This window comes from Myripristis murdjan, chromosome 10 (genome assembly GCF_902150065.1).
Source record: "Myripristis murdjan chromosome 10, fMyrMur1.1, whole genome shotgun sequence".
In the NCBI taxonomy this organism is placed as follows: domain Eukaryota; kingdom Metazoa; phylum Chordata; class Actinopteri; order Holocentriformes; family Holocentridae; genus Myripristis; species Myripristis murdjan.
In genome coordinates, this window is record NC_043989.1 from 15489442 (window position 1) to 15504878 (window position 15437).

A 15437-nucleotide genomic window follows, 5' to 3' on the forward strand; every position below is an offset into this window, starting at 1 on the left:
TTCGGGTTAGATACGTTTTAATCTTCCTTCCTGTTTAAAATGTATGAAAACACACATATGGGAACCAGACTTCCTGTGCCATCGGAGCATATGTGCTGCGGGTTTGAGTTGAGGGGTTAAGGGACTTGCTGGCGTGACTGCGCTGTTTTTAGACAAGTACTGCCAAATGTTCTGATAAGAAAACAACAACTCTGTGTCCTGGAATCATATTCAGGAACAGCATTAATAAATCCACATGGAACATACTGGCTCATGTAGTTCAAAATAGACTGGACAAGAGAGGCTGGGAACACTGGAAAACTGGGGAATAGTACAACTTTTTTCTGCAACTTTTGTTGCTGGAGTACAAGGGGTAGCACCAGAAATTCTGCCCTGCCCTGGCTAGATGTGTCAGTCAGCCCCCCTCTTCTGTCTATCCCAGCACCTCAGGCCTCTTCTATGGGACCTCTGAAAGCACCGCACACAAGCAGCACCCATGGCTTTTCCTCTGATGTGAGACTGGACTCTGTCAAGTAGTTCAGATGACTGTCAGTTTCTCCTCGACCTACAGAGAGGAAGCTGGGCTCATAACCCTGACCGTTCACCTTTCACCCCCCTGACCCAGATTTTCCACTGAGGATGAGGAGCTTGTGAGGAGAGGAGGGGGGAGTTATCTTTCCCAGAGTCCAGCCAAGGACAGGGGACCCCACCATCAAATAAACAGATAGCACATTTATCAGCAAAAATATAAACATAAACTGTTATGTAAGCAATTTAAGCATGGATTTGAAAATGCATTATGTGGTGAAGCTTGCCTTTATTCATTTGTGAGTGTCTGTGTGTGTATTATGTGTGCATGCGCATGCATGCAATTTCCCACTTTTCCCATGCCTTTAGATAAAGTCAGATGATTGGATCCACTAATCCATCCTGTTGCTGGAAACATACTGCCAGTCTTGGGTGTAAACCTTGTAAATTATGATGATTTTCATGTTTTATCGTAAATTGGAGGATTACATGATCCTGCATGGGCCAAAATGGTTTGATGGCCCATGGGCTTAAGAAAACCTTTCAAAAGATAAAGTGAAAAATGTGTGGCAGTCCAGCTAAAAATAAGTCTGTTTTTCATAGTTGACATTTGAAAGATATGAGATTTTCAACTAGTCAGTGCTCAAATATGTCACTGTGTGTGTATCTCATTAGAAAAACAATTGTGCTGTACCAAATCCCATGTGCCATTTTGCTATATCTATAGATATAGATATAGATATAGATATATGTGTGTGTGTGTGTGTGTGTGTGTGTGTATGTATGTGGACCTAACTGTATATACACAGAATGATGTCCAGTAGGAGTTGTGCTACGAGTTGAGACTTTGCATTGCCTTCTTCTCTCCATTATTCTCCTTATCTACTCACTGTGCCAGCAATCTCTGTAATAGAAGCAGCTCCCTTACCCCCTAAAACAAACACACACAAAAAAATCTTTATTTTTTTTTTTTATTTTAATGTTTATTTGACAGGGGCGATACATACAACATTGCCACAAAAAAGGGAAAATGTGATGCATATAAGACATCTAGCTTCAGCTAATTTGCAGTCTTTGTCCCTGGTCAGGCTTTTAATATTTTAATATTATCCCATCCCAAGTTGAATTTCTATATTCATTTTTTCTCCTTGGGACTGGAGTGACTATGCAACAAGGTTTACATGCTGCCTGCATTACAAGGGTAGGTACAACATGCTTAATTTGTATCTGATAGACAATTTAATTGATTGTCTGTGGTTACTTACTTGGTTACTTAGAGTGAGATTTAGCCCCCATGTGTTGACAGAGGGCAAAGGATGACAAACAGGGCCAGTTGTCAGATAAAACAAGCAAACATAAGACAGAAAGAGCATGAATGAGTGTGTGTGTATGTGTGTGTGCATAAGAGAGAGAAAGAGAGAGAGAGAGAGAGAGAGAGAGAGAGAGAGAGAGAGAGAGAGAGAGAGACCAGTGTGAAAGAGACATGTCTCGGTGAGTATAGCAATTTTTTGAATAATGCATCATCACTTCATGGATTACATAGAAAGTATGAAGAGGCAGAGACATAGCGCTGCTATGATCTGACATCTTGTGTTTTTGTTGGCCAACATGAGATCATAAATGTCTGTTATGGGTCATTGCACTGTGTCATAACTGCCCTCCTAGTTAGGGGCAGTGGCCTGTGTGTGTGTGTGTGTGTGTGTGTGTGTGTGCGTGTGTGTGTGTGTGTGTATGTGTGTGTGTGAACAACTGTGCATACCCAGCATGCCAGTGGAGGAACACTGTCTTACGAAGCTTTCCTGTTTTACAAAACATAATCACCCCTCTTCAACAATTTTGTAACACACAGAACTACTACTACTGGAATGAAATGTCCTGTTATTTAAGGTAGGGGAGCGTGATGTCTGAGAAATGTCAACAAAAGCTGCAGAATAGCTCAGACTGTAATCACGTACATTAAACACGGGATCAATGGCATGTGTAATTGACATGAAATATCCTGGAGGACGACAGCAGCTGAGCCTTTCATTCGTGGCCTTCAAAAGCGGGTTTATCCAGCCTTCATCAATCATCTCCACCATCAGTTTTCCCACGGCTATTAGAACTTGTCACATCTTGATAGATACTCAATGGAGCAGAGAGCTTGCACTCAGTGCGTACATCTGAACACCCATGTAAACAAAGGAGAAAGCATGGTGCAGATGCATGCACACCAAGCTGAGAGTAAGCACAGGCAGTTGCACAAGGGTGCAACTGCTCGCACACAAACACACACGCGCAGGACTACCCTTACACCACTGATCAAAGAGGCTGTGATGTAATCAGTCTCAGAGCTCTGCACACCTCCCTCATTAACTTTCACCAGAGGCTTTAATGAAAAATCACTGGAGGGAATCTCCGCTTTCTTTCCCCTCTCTCCCTTTCTGCTCCTCTCCTCTCCTTCTCATCTACTCGTTCACTCCCTGCAATGTCTCCTCCGCCTTCTCCTCCTCCTCCCCCTCATTCATCTCCTGCTCTGCCCCCCCTCCCTCTCCCCAAGTGTCCGCCTTGACTTCCTTTGAGACAGAGTAAATATTTCCCATGGCTTATCTGACCGCTGGCAGAAAGAATATGACACATTCACAACAAACTAAGAAGTTCTGCTAATTAACACATAGTCTCTGTTCGTTAGGTCAGAGACCTTGCTGGGGACAGTTTAGGGCCTCTAGTTTGACACTGTAAACAGACTGGTGTCCCATTCACCACGGTCAGGTATCTTGTTCACAGCTCTTATTAGGAAATAGCGATTAATCTAACCCTGGAGAGATAGTCTTTCACATCTTGACTTGATTTACTTGGTTTTGCCCTTTTGTGGTTGATACTGGAGCGTTTGTAATGAGTGTGTGCGTGGGTGTGGGTGTGTGTGAGAGAGAGAGAGAAACTGAGAGGCAGAGTGAGACAGAGCAAGTTCCTCTCTCTTTTTCTCTCTACAGCTTGGCTTGTGTCCAGGTACAGTCCAGCCCCCATAGTAATGATGAAGATGTGACGTGTAAGCAACTTCTCTATTGTGCAATCATCAAGAGACTCTTGGGGGCTATAAGATCCCAACCCCATCTGGCTTCTTGGTGCCTGTAGCCTCTGTTTCCTCCACACACACACATACACACACACAAACGCAGAGGGAGGACATGGTGTAGGGTGCTGAGCCACTGAGAGGTCTCTTACAGGAGTTGAAGAGAACTGAAATCATCAGGGCACGGACCTTAGCCAAATGAAGCACTGAAAATCGCTTGATTCTTTGGATTAGGAGCTCACTCACTTAAAGGTAAAACGATTGTTTTGCTTTATTTTACATTTTATTTGGTGACATATCCCTTTATCTTTATTATTTCTGTCACTAATCTGAATCATTTATAACTAGATTTGTTAATGTTTAAATGTAATTTGTCATAGGTTACTGACTACCTGTTTGAAATTGTGATCAGTAATAGAATCTAAGAGGTAACACAAGCACAGACATGTAATGTGATGCAAGATAAGCAGACATTCTTTCACATACCAAGCTTCAATTTTGTTTTTATCTTATTGTTCATACTGTGAATCCATTTCAAATGTTGTTTTTGCCAACAATCTCACAAAGTACATTGTTTTCCCTTTAGATAAATTTCTAAGCAATCCAGCAAACATGCTGCAATCACACCACATGTGAATCATTACATTGCTGCCCAACCTTGAATGGCGTAATTTATTTTGCTGGGATTTTTTACCAAGAGGCAAAGTCAGTGACAACTTGAGCCAAAGAGTTAAGAGGGATAGCTCCCCTATGAGGTGTATGAGTTTTATCCATAAAAGGCAGCATGGTTTTCAATACTCTCCTGTCTATTTGCAGCTGACCTTGGAAAACGGAAAGGAGTAAAGTCGGGTCGTTTGACGAAGAGACCTGCAAAGCTTCATTATGGCCATCCCAAATGAGCTATCTCTCTTCAACACCTCTTCCTCACCTCATTTCCCCACAGAGCTCCCGGGCTACCTGAACACCTCCATGTCGCCCTCTGCTCCCCTCTGCCCTGACTGGCCTAATCTACCGCAGGCGACCCTTATCCCCTCCCTCTACAGCATAATATCTGTCCTGGGCACCGTGGCCAATGCCCTGGCTGTTTTTGTGTTGGCCCATGGCAGTGGAGCGAGGAGAACAGTAGCTAACACTTTCATGCTGAACCTGTGCGTGTCTGACCTGCTGTTCCTGCTTTCTCTCCCAATGTGGGCTGTGTACTACTCAACAGGCTATCACTGGCCCTTTGGTCGGCTGGCCTGTAAAATCTGTGGAGGACTCCTCCACTTCAATGTCTATGCATCTATCTACTTCATCACATGCATGAGCATGGACCGCTACCTGGCCATTGTGCATCCGCTCCGCTCCCAAAGTGCACGGGACCCCAGAAATGCAAGGCTCACATGTGCTCTGGTGTGGGTGCTGGCATGTGCATGCACAGCACCCACTCTGGCTCTAAGGGACACCCACTATATATCGGAGCTTGGGGTGGAGGCCTGTGTGATTCACTATCCCAGTCATGAGTGGTTTCTGGCCCTAGCCTTGATGAAGATCATTTTAGGCTTCTTGCTGCCTCTGCTTGTCATCTCCTCTTGCTACTGGGTGATAGGCAGACATCTGCTGACCACTACAGAAATGGGAGGAATGCACAAGCCCTTGGAGCCCTCAAACCTACACTCTTTCCCAGGCAGTAAATCAGTGGAGTCCCAGGAGAGCTGTAGCAAACCAGAAAGACCCCCTACCCCCTGTGTGAACCCCAGCTCCAGTGGGGGAAGACCCCTGCAGGGCCGCGGGCTGGAAAGAGTGCTGTGGACGGTAGCTGCTGTGGTCCTGGCCTTCTTCCTGTGTTGGTTCCCCTTCTACTGTGTGACCTTCTTGGATGTGCTGAAGAGCGAGCACTGGATCGACGGCTGTTGGGTAGAGTGGGCCATTTCCACTCTCACACCTCTCACCCTCTGCTTGGGCTTTTCCAACTCAGCCATCAACCCTGTGCTCTACTGCTTCATTGGGAACCACTTCCGGGGCCGCCTGGGGGACCTCTGCAAGGGTCTGTGTGCATGTCTGAAGGCCCGTGGTGAGGCGCACCACCAGAAGAGAGGCTCCTTCAGCACCAGGCTCAGCTCCTTCTCCCGGAAACTCAGTGACCTGAAGGACTTGGCAATTGTGGAGGCCTCTGGAACTGCTTAGGAGGCTACAGAAAAAGAAAACCTCCACTCCAGTTTCTCTCCATTGACTTAATACTGCCAAAGAATGATCCCAGCTTTAAGTGACTGCTGAAGGCTAATAACCATGGCTGTGTGAGACTGAGGTGTTATAAATGACTGACTTGGTCAAATTCCTGCACAGCACACCGGGCCACAAATATGTTGTTTCTTTGAAATATTATGATCGTAATGATGTAACTTTTAAAAAAATATATCTTTGTGTAAAGTCTGGCTATAGGACAATGAATATCGCTCCAGTTCTATTGCAGTTTGTACATCTGTGATTGAATGAGAAATAAAATAAATATAAACATGAGCTATTTCAGTTGATTCCAATCAGCTTTTAGATATGCACCGTTTTCATGACAGTTAACATTTTTTCAGTTAACATTTTTTATGTTCATTACTCAATCTCACAATCCCACAGCTGTGTATGAGAATTTCCCCCCACTTACAGCTGAAAGCCCCAGAAATAGACCCACTGTTGGCCAGCAGATGGACACTTAGTCCCCTGCCTCTCCATACCCCTTCACATGCATACTGTGCATATCAAGGCCAGATATCATAATCTCATACTAATGTCCTTATAATGCATTCCAATCCAGCCACTTGTACTGGTTGAGGGAGTCGCCAGCTAATCAATGATGTATCTCTGTCTGCTATCTGTGTCCAATATGGATCTACTGCATTCTGCATTGACCCTGGCCTGCCTTTCTGTGCACTGAGAGCCAATGGAGTATCTCTTGCTCTGGCTGTAAGACATGGGGTCATTATACACCAGAAGGCTGAACAGATACTGCTGAACAGGTTTTTGTTTAAGCCTGAAGCTGATACAGTGATATCATCTAATGAAAATCAGCAATTGAGTTTCTATTATTCTGGATGGGTGTTCGTTGACATAGCAACAGTAAGAGTCTGAATTGCATTCTGCGACTAAGTTAGTTCTACTGTAAAGAGCCAGCCTAAAGGATGAAGTACTGCTGCCCACATTCAGTTAAATCCTGAATACTAAACCAGTATTTATGGCATCTAAGCCACCTTAACTCTCAGAACATTGCATTATTCTACACATATTTCGGACGCTGGGTGGCGCTGGAGTGCTGTAGATGCAGCGAGTTGACTTCCACTGGCTGCTTACCCAGACAGAGCCCCAAGCTCCCAGTGCTCATGATCTTTCAGTGCCGAGGGAGAGATGGCTCCGACACAGACTGATGACTCATGTACAATTCTGAATGCATAAAAACTGTTTCCCCTACGAATGCTGCATTAAACAAGCTGCAAGCACAATAAATATTTTGTGATTTGAGAATGGCGCAATCATAGACAGGATCGACCTTGTGCGTAGTCAAGGGCTGTGGGTCACAGGGGCTTGAGGCTGTCTGAAGGACTCCATGTACTTAACAGCCATGGTGTGACTGAGAGGCATTCAATTGTATCTCAATATGAGAGGTCGTTGAATTTTAATAGGCCATACAAAGTGCTCTGTGAGATGAAAAAATGGGTAAATAGCATTTAATTGCAGCAAAGACACTGAACAACCAAAGCCTGACATCCCAGAATGTTTTCAGAAATTACCAAAGACAGGACAGACATGCAGTATGAGTTTGCTGTCTTGTGCTCAAGCTGTCTGCCTCGTTAATTATTTCTCACTATTCGACAAATCAGGTGAGTGTCCTTGGCATACGTCTATTAGAAGACGGATCAGTGAGATGTGACTGTGAACATGTGCTGTTCGGCGTGTTCGTGTGCTGAGAAAATGTGAGCAGGGAGCCAGACAACACTGCTCTCATTGCAACAACTCAACAGCAGAAACAAACCTTGCTTACTTGCTTGCATTTCAACTGCAACACTAATAAATGTTAAGTTCTAACAAAACAGTTTTTTTAAAGTAACACTATCAAATAGTTCTTAATAAATTCTAAATACATTTGCTTTGATTTTTTTCTTTATCATGAATTTGAGAAAAGTAGAGTCATGTTTTCGTATTTAGAGCAATACACGACAGATCTGTGTTCATGGAAAATATGGCGGAAAAAAAACAGACTTGTAATTAAGAAGAAAGCAAACTGTGGCCTCGAGATGATTAAGCTGGAAACAGTGGAATTTACAACATAAGCAGATTTTTCCCCCCTTTGTGAAAAGGGCGGTGTTGCCTTTTTTTAATCCCTCTCATGCGCTTTCTGTCGTTGTGGAAATGTTCAGTTAGAATATTTGAAGTGGTTTCCTGTCAGAAAAAAAAATCATATACAAAAAAAAAAAAAAAAAAAAAAAAAAATTCAATCATTTCCTGAGAAATGCACAAAACTGCCTTGTACAAGTGTGTGTGTGCGTGAGAGAGGGGGGAAGGGTGGGGGAGAAAGAGGCGGCGAGAGGAAGAGTTCGCATTGAGCTATAAAGGTTAGAGGTTAGAGAGCTCTGCTATCACTCAGGGGAAGATAGAAAATCGGAAAGCTCACTTGCCAGCCGCTCAGCCTCCTGACAGCAAAATTGAAATAGCTGGCACCAATATCAAGTGAGACTGGACAGCTGCCTTACCTGTGCTCCCGGACTAGAGCGCACACACAGCAAAAGGCCAAAGACTCTCCTGCAAGTTGAAGGAGACGGAGGCGGGGGGGCTGGCAGTGGGGAAAGAATAACAAAGCAGAGCAGAGTGGAGTGAAGTCCAGCCTTTGGAGAGCTGTGATGGAGAACCTGCCTGTGTACCACGGACCCATCGGCAAGGCGGAGGGAGAGAGGCGGCTGACCCAGGACGGCCGGGACGGCTGCTATCTGGTCCGCAACAGCGACAGCGTGCCCGGCGTCTACTGCCTGTGTGTGCTGTGAGTATGAAGCCGCAGCGTGCAGAGCATCTCCCCGTTAGTGCAATTTGATCAGGCCATTACTTGCGCCTCACCCCCTCCAACATGCAATCATTTTCTATTACTCTGCCTATTACTGATCTTCTCTCAGACTTGTTTTCTTCTTTTTCCTCTATTTTTTCCCCCCATGTAAACGCTGCAAACACAAAGGCACAAACAAACCCAATCACCATTAATACCAAACAAAAACTCCCATTCTGTTCTTATGTTATTGAGTGTGAAATGAACATCAGTCCCAGAGGAGCAGTGATGATGATTTTAGGGTCAAACGTTTCATTTCAGCAAAATGGTTCCTGACAAGGATCACCATGTGTCTGCACCCCTCCGTCCCCTCATCTCTCTCTCTCTCTCTCTGTGATGTGTGCAGGTGCAAAGGATATGTGTACACCTACAGACTCCACCTGGACAGCGGAGGCTCTTGGGCAGCAGAAGTGAGACTTTTTTCCTATCTTACTCTTCCATCTGTGTTCTCTCTCACCACTTTACCAACAAAACAAACAGTTGTAGGCTGCACATCCGTTTTGGCTTTTGCATGCACCCTATGTATTGGTTACGGAGGTTGTTTTAGTGCAAAAGTAATTCTGCAAGCTAGAAATTTGATGCACACAGTATTTTTTGAGGATTGACAGCGGTGAGAAATGGGTGCATTGCTTTCCTTCAGCAATAACACACTCAGAGATAGTTCTCCCCTCAAATTTAAGATGAGCACGCCACAGCATCAGCATTAATATATACACCAGAGATGGGAAACATAGAATTGCATTTGACAGCATTTCTGATGGGATATGTAATTGAGCTGTGAGGGTTGGCAAACACCCAGAGATGTGGATGTATAGAGACATCAGAAGGCAGAAGTCTATGTCTGACAACTAAGCTAGATGCTGTTGTAACTACATTTCACCTCAGCTCATTTTTACTGACAGCATCAACAGAATAGAGAGAGGAAAGACCTGAATTACATGAATTTCCTTACAAGCTCAATAACAGGTTACATTATTCATGTGCAATATCAGTCACTTTAATGAAATATTCTGGGAAACAGAGGTAACACTTATGGCCAGACTATGGGCTTGGGAAGTAGACAATTTCCAAAGTGCATTGCTATGGAAAGTGCTCCCTTCATTTGATTGAATAATTTAAAAAGGCATTTGAAAAGTTTCAATCTCAATCAAGATTTTCAACATCTGAAAAACCTGACACCTACCCTCACAGTGATTGATAGCACAAAATGAAAACAGAAATTGTTTCTTTTAGCGCTTAGTTGACAAAAATAGCAATTTTTCAAGTACTCGGCCCTCTGTATTTTAGAGATATTAAATTATAAATCAAAAGCAATAATTACAAAAATTCCTGAGTGCTCTAGTGTTCTTGCAAAGTGGAATCTCTCTCTCTCTCCCTCTCTCTCTGTCTCCTCTCACAAGAAACAATTTTTGTAACAACTTGAAGATTAATTCTAAATTTTAAACGACATAATTTGTTTAATATTATTTATTTTATTGAAACCTCAGCTAATACTTTTTTTGGGAAAATTAGATTATTTCAGTTTTATTCAATGACAAATCTGGCATTTTTTTCTTTCCATGTTAAGGATAATGGGGCAATTTGCTTGAGATGTCACACATACTGTAATCCAATAATAAATGATTTTTGTCAAGATACAAAATGTGAAAAAACAAAACAAAACAAAACAAAACAAAACATGGGGATGAATAGTTTTTGAGCTGAAATTTGGGACCTCAAGTTATGTTGGCCTAATTTAACATGTGAGACAGAACTATAATGGAGATCTAGCAAACTGATTTTTGAACAGTTAAGTGAATTTAAGGCCCTTTGTTAATTAAGATATCTCGAAATCCTCATAGTATATTTCTCCTCTATGTCTATTTTTTGCAACAATTATAGATTAATTCATGATGGCAAATTTATAAATAATTTTTTCATGCTCGATGCATAAATATCCACTGATATGTTATTTTTCTGTCTTCAGTACAAGCTTTAACAGCTTAGATCAAAGCTATAAATGAGGTATATGAAAATGACAGTCTTTTTGACTCGATTGACTTGATTGAGTCTGTCAAGCTCACTGCACAATGCACTCCCGTATGCATAATAGTTTCTGAAGCGGCAATGACATCAGATGTGGTATCTAACATCCTCACACACCTGCTCCATTTTTTTAAACATATTTTAACAGGACTGCAACACGGTGGTCCAGCATGTTAAAGTCTCAGATATACCTTCAACACATGATGTCATTTTCTTAACCATTGCACTGAAAGCCTTTGCAAAACTACTGAAAATGCAGCCAAAGACATTGTCACGTGTGATGTGTGTTTCTGTCTGTACTTTAATGTATCTGATGTCTTTGTGAGGTGAAGCTGTGAGAGCTCATTTCAGGGTGGGCCCAGACAGAGCGCCTGTCCTGTCCTCTTCATTTCTCTACAGGGTTTGATGTGGAGATGGAGATGGAGTGGCTGAAATTCTCCTCTGCCTCTCTTTTTCAGACCGTTCCTGGTGTGCAGAAACGATATTTCCGGAAAATCAAGAACTTGATAGCAGCCTTCCAGCAGCCTGACCAAGGAATTGCTATGCCTCTGCTCTACCCTGTCACTGCTCAGAGCCGGGCGCAAGCACACACAGAGGCACAGACACCCTGTAATAGCCTGTCACCAACACAGAGCAGCCCCAACCCTTACCTCCAACAGCAACAGCAGCAGCAGCAAAAGCCAGCCGCTCAGGGACAGAAAAACAGGAACAAGAAAGAGATGCGGCACGCTCCTGGTTAGAAACAAGCTTTAGGCTCGAATGTTACAAAACCAGTTTCCAATCTGTAGTCTGGGCAAATTACTGTCTATGTAAAATACTGTGAAACGGGAGTGATGCGAAGATATTGTCATTTGCATAATCTATTTCATTTTGCATGCTGTGTGTGCTTAAAGTAAATGATTAATTCTTCTATTTTTTTGGGTACTTTATGGAAACAGTCTAATTAATTACATCCTGTTTGTTAAATTCTGTACAGTCATTTAGGTTCTAGCACTGATTCAGTATAATTTCCCCCACTTTTTTTTTATATATATATATGCAGCAGATAAAATACCCCATAACCTTTGAGAGTGTGTAAAATATTCAGCTGCAGAAACATTAATATCCATTACTGCATACATAAGTTGACAACAAATATTGTGCTCTGGTTTCGTAATACAATTCAGCTATGTGAATGGCAAAGAAAATAAATGATATTGGTTGAAATAAACTCTTTAAATGAGGTCACACATACACAGCCATACACACCAGCCTCTATCTGACATATAACGTGGAACAAAAACTCAATTTGACATATTGAAATACTGATTTCCATGGAGAGAATGCTGACTGCCAGACAGGGGAGAAAATCTGTCATTCAACTGATTGACATTACTGGCTCCACACAGAAATGGCAAGGGAGAGAGACACAAAGAGAATGAGAGGGGGGAGAGAAAGAGAGAGAGGGAGAGCATCCATTCAGCACAGACTGTTCTTCAGTGCGGCTGTCTCCTAGCAACCAGACCCTCCATCTTTTCACCACGGAGATGATGTTGGACAACATCTAGCCGAGCATATGGTTTAGAAAGGGAAGGTGCATCGCAGACGATGAGCAAAGTGCTAGTCAGGAACGTATATCACCTGCTCACAGTCAGAACATATGCATAGCACTGCTCTGTCATCCACAGCCCAGGAGAGAAACACAAACAATTAATGACAGGCAGATGGTGGAGTGACGGAGGGAGGGTGGCGGGTGGTGCATCGGGGAGAGGCAGACGGACAGGGAGGTGGATTAGTGGTTGCGAAATTAAAAAAAATCTTACTTTCTTTTAAAACTTTTTGGGGGACAGGCTTGGAAGTGGTTCACATGTACTGTAGTCTGATTGGCATTTCCTAATGAGAGGAGACAAGCTGTAGAGAACAGCACAGCCAACTCCAGGTCCTGCCCCTTCTGCACTCACCACCCACTCACTGAGCCTCAGCTGTCACATTTCTTTTTCCCTTCCTCTGTTTTTTCTCTCCCTCTTCTTCTTCTTCTTCTTTTTCTTCTTCTTCCTCTCTTCTCACAGACACAGGTTTCTCATGCATATCTCAGCTTGAGCCATAATGATGGATGATAATGACAGCACAGATTTGAAAGTTACAAACTCCCAGAAACAAGAACAAAGAGTGCAACCACAAATGTGTGCAGCAGAGGGAGGAAGGCACAGAGACAGAGAGAAATAGTGCAAGAGACAGCGAGTGAGAGAGAGAGAGAGAGAGAGAGAGAGAGAGCACTAGAGGCCGAGAGAGAAATAATAAGCAACAATGCCTATGAAATCCCAAAGAGCAATTCAGTAATTCACACATAATAACTTTAATCAGCACTGTAACCCAATAAAGTCAGATTTTTCAGCGAGAATATTTACTATAGCCATGTATAATTCTTTGCAAAAATGTTATTGTTTTTCTATTGATTAACAATACTGACACTTACTTATGAACAACAGAATGTCCAGTTGAGCACTTTTTTCAGTGTGAAAGCACTGGCTATGTACATTCTTGATCTTAGTATACACACTCATACAAACTACTGTTGGAGCACACCAGAGGCAGAAAACAGAGGTTTCCTTCTCTAAAGGGGAGTGTCAGAGTCGACAAGGCCTCTCTTACACAATATGTAAACGATAGTATATCCGAGGTAAACCATGTAGTAACTCAAATGGCAACCAGAGAGATCTTGATCTGAGTTCATATCAGGACAAGGATTATTCACTGGCAATCCTACTGTCTTCATTTCTACAGTTCACTGAAGTTGAACAGAAAGTCCAATATGATGAACAGTGTCGAGAGAGCAACAACAGTCAGTCAGTCAGTCAGTCAGTCAGTCAGTCAGTCGGTCAGTCTCAGGCAAGTCTGGATACAAAAAGCAAAGCCACAGCCAAACCACACTGCTTGTGCCACTGTTAGAAATTGGAGAAACTGGACGATAATAATAAAATACCATCATTTTGTCACAATTAAAGGCATTTGGAAATCATTTTTTCCCCCAATCTCTCTTCTTGTTCTTGTTCTTCTTTGTCGTCATCTTCTTTTTTTGATACAGTATAGAAACAGTAGAACAAATCAGAGTAGAGTAGAAACAGGCAGTCTTTGGTGGGGGTGGGGGGCTTCATGTGTGTCTCTGTTACCTGCCCCCCACCTCGCTCAGTGTCATGAAGTGGATGTTGGAGGGGCAGTCGGACAGCTCTGGCTGCTGCTCTATGGGCAGGGAGTAGTAGCCATCGTAACCCTGAACCCGTCCTCCAGACAGCAGCTGCTGCTTCTCTGCCTCACTCCACACCCTGCTTCCTCCGTCCCCTTCTTCCACCCTCTTCCTCTCCTTCTCCCAGGCCCCATCCACCGCTCTCCTCCGCGCCTCCTCCCTCACCCTCGCTCTCTCCTCCTCCTCGCTCCCACCGTAGCGCACACACAGACACAGCGACCCCTGTTGGAGGGTAATATCAGCAAATCGTCGAGTCCTGCCGTTAACTGTGGCGCTCATCTGAGACACGCTCACGTTGACCCCGCTCTCCAGGACACGCCCCCCGACTCCAAGTCCCAGGGCAAGGTCCTCCTCGATTGGCCGAGACTGGAGGAAGTGATGGGTGTCACAGCTGTGCACAGTGAAACTCAACCCACTCAAGTGGATGGCACCATTCAAAATGGCTGCGACGCGTCGGCTGTCCTCGCTGGCCACGCCGATGACCTCAACACTGACACGCCCATGGGAGACAGCAAATCGGATGCTGGGGCCGAGGAGGGAGGGTCGGGAGCCAAAGGGAGGCGGGCGTGACGGTCGGTGGCATGTGGAGCCAACAGGCTCAGAGACCAGAGGTAACCTCTCCAGGGAGATGAAATTCCTCAGCTGTCTCTGCAGCTCACACTGTATTCCCAAGACCACCTGAGGGAAGACATTTAAATAAAAACTGAGCTGAGGGCAAATATTACTGTTAGATTTTAATAATTCTGGGGCTAGAATGCACTACTCATGAAATCTGATCATCTGCAGTCGAAGGCTCATCTGTGATTGTGCCATTAAGATCAGTCACTGCCTGTGCCCTGACTGTGATATGTAATGGTGTACAGGGTGCTGACAGACAGCCTACCTTGCTGGAATCCCAGTCCTGTGTCTTGGTCTGGGTCTTCATCAACTCGTATGTCTGCTCCATGCTGCCAACCTCCGGCTTAGGGAAGCCTGGAACAACGTTGTGAAGCTGGAAGCCAAAGAGCTGCAGCCAGCTACCGATGTCTGAACACACACGGAGCCCACACAGGTCCAAAGATACATAGGAAAGCAGGGATATATATGTGCACGTGAAGAGCACACACACACACACACACACACACACACAGAAAAAGAGAAATCCAACAGACGGGCAGAAAGTTAAAATGTGCATATAATGCGGAGTTAAGAATGTGCATACTGTACAGCGAACAAAATGTCATAAAGCCACGGAAACAACTCTTTTTAACTGGAAATCACACAATTTATGCGGATAATACATGTCGGAGATGGATAGCCCGGTGTTGCCTTGACAAACAGATTTTCCTTTTGTAATAAACAATCCGCCTGCAGGAAAATGTGACAGGCCAAATGAATGTTCCATTAACTGTAAGGACAGACGCCCACACCAACATCCACTATTCATCCTCCTGTTTTTTTTCTCTCTCTCTCTCTATTCTATCTCTTTCCATCGCTTGAGTTTCTATTTTGCCTCTCGGGGAAAACAGTATGTTCCTGACAGACAGAGCAAACCAAACACAGCAGTCTGTGTAAAAACAAGACGATCA

The 15437-nt window shown here is 43.8% G+C and overlaps 3 protein-coding genes across 3 annotated transcripts in view; 2 read left to right on the plus strand and 1 right to left on the minus strand.

The window, feature by feature from the left end:
• The first annotated feature begins 3629 nt into the window (after positions 1 to 3629).
• On the plus strand, positions 3630 to 6040 carry LOC115366051 (type-2 angiotensin II receptor-like). Its single transcript, XM_030061264.1, has 2 exons — positions 3630 to 3811; positions 4376 to 6040. The coding sequence occupies exon 2, from the start codon at positions 4442 to 4444 to the stop codon at positions 5723 to 5725; it is 1284 nt and encodes a 427-aa protein (XP_029917124.1). The 5' UTR covers positions 3630 to 3811; positions 4376 to 4441; the 3' UTR covers positions 5726 to 6040.
• A 2088-nt stretch (positions 6041 to 8128) lies between these two features.
• Positions 8129 to 11902, plus strand: LOC115366052 (SH2 domain-containing protein 1A-like). The gene is made up of 3 exons (XM_030061265.1): positions 8129 to 8561; positions 8968 to 9031; positions 11105 to 11902. Exons 1-3 carry the CDS (start codon positions 8425 to 8427, stop codon positions 11384 to 11386), a joined length of 483 nt encoding a protein of 160 aa, XP_029917125.1. The 5' UTR covers positions 8129 to 8424; the 3' UTR covers positions 11387 to 11902.
• Positions 11903 to 12962: 1060 nt separating this feature from the next.
• tenm1 (teneurin transmembrane protein 1) overlaps positions 12963 to 15437 on the minus strand; it is a 147839-nt gene continuing 145364 nt past the window's right edge. Inside the window, exons 37-38 of the mRNA XM_030062473.1 lie at positions 14753 to 14895; positions 12963 to 14547 (exon numbers count right to left, since the gene is read on the minus strand). Of these exons, the coding sequence (XP_029918333.1) occupies positions 13792 to 14547; positions 14753 to 14895 (899 nt within the window). The 3' untranslated portion in view covers positions 12963 to 13791. The remainder of the gene's footprint in view (positions 14548 to 14752; positions 14896 to 15437) is intronic.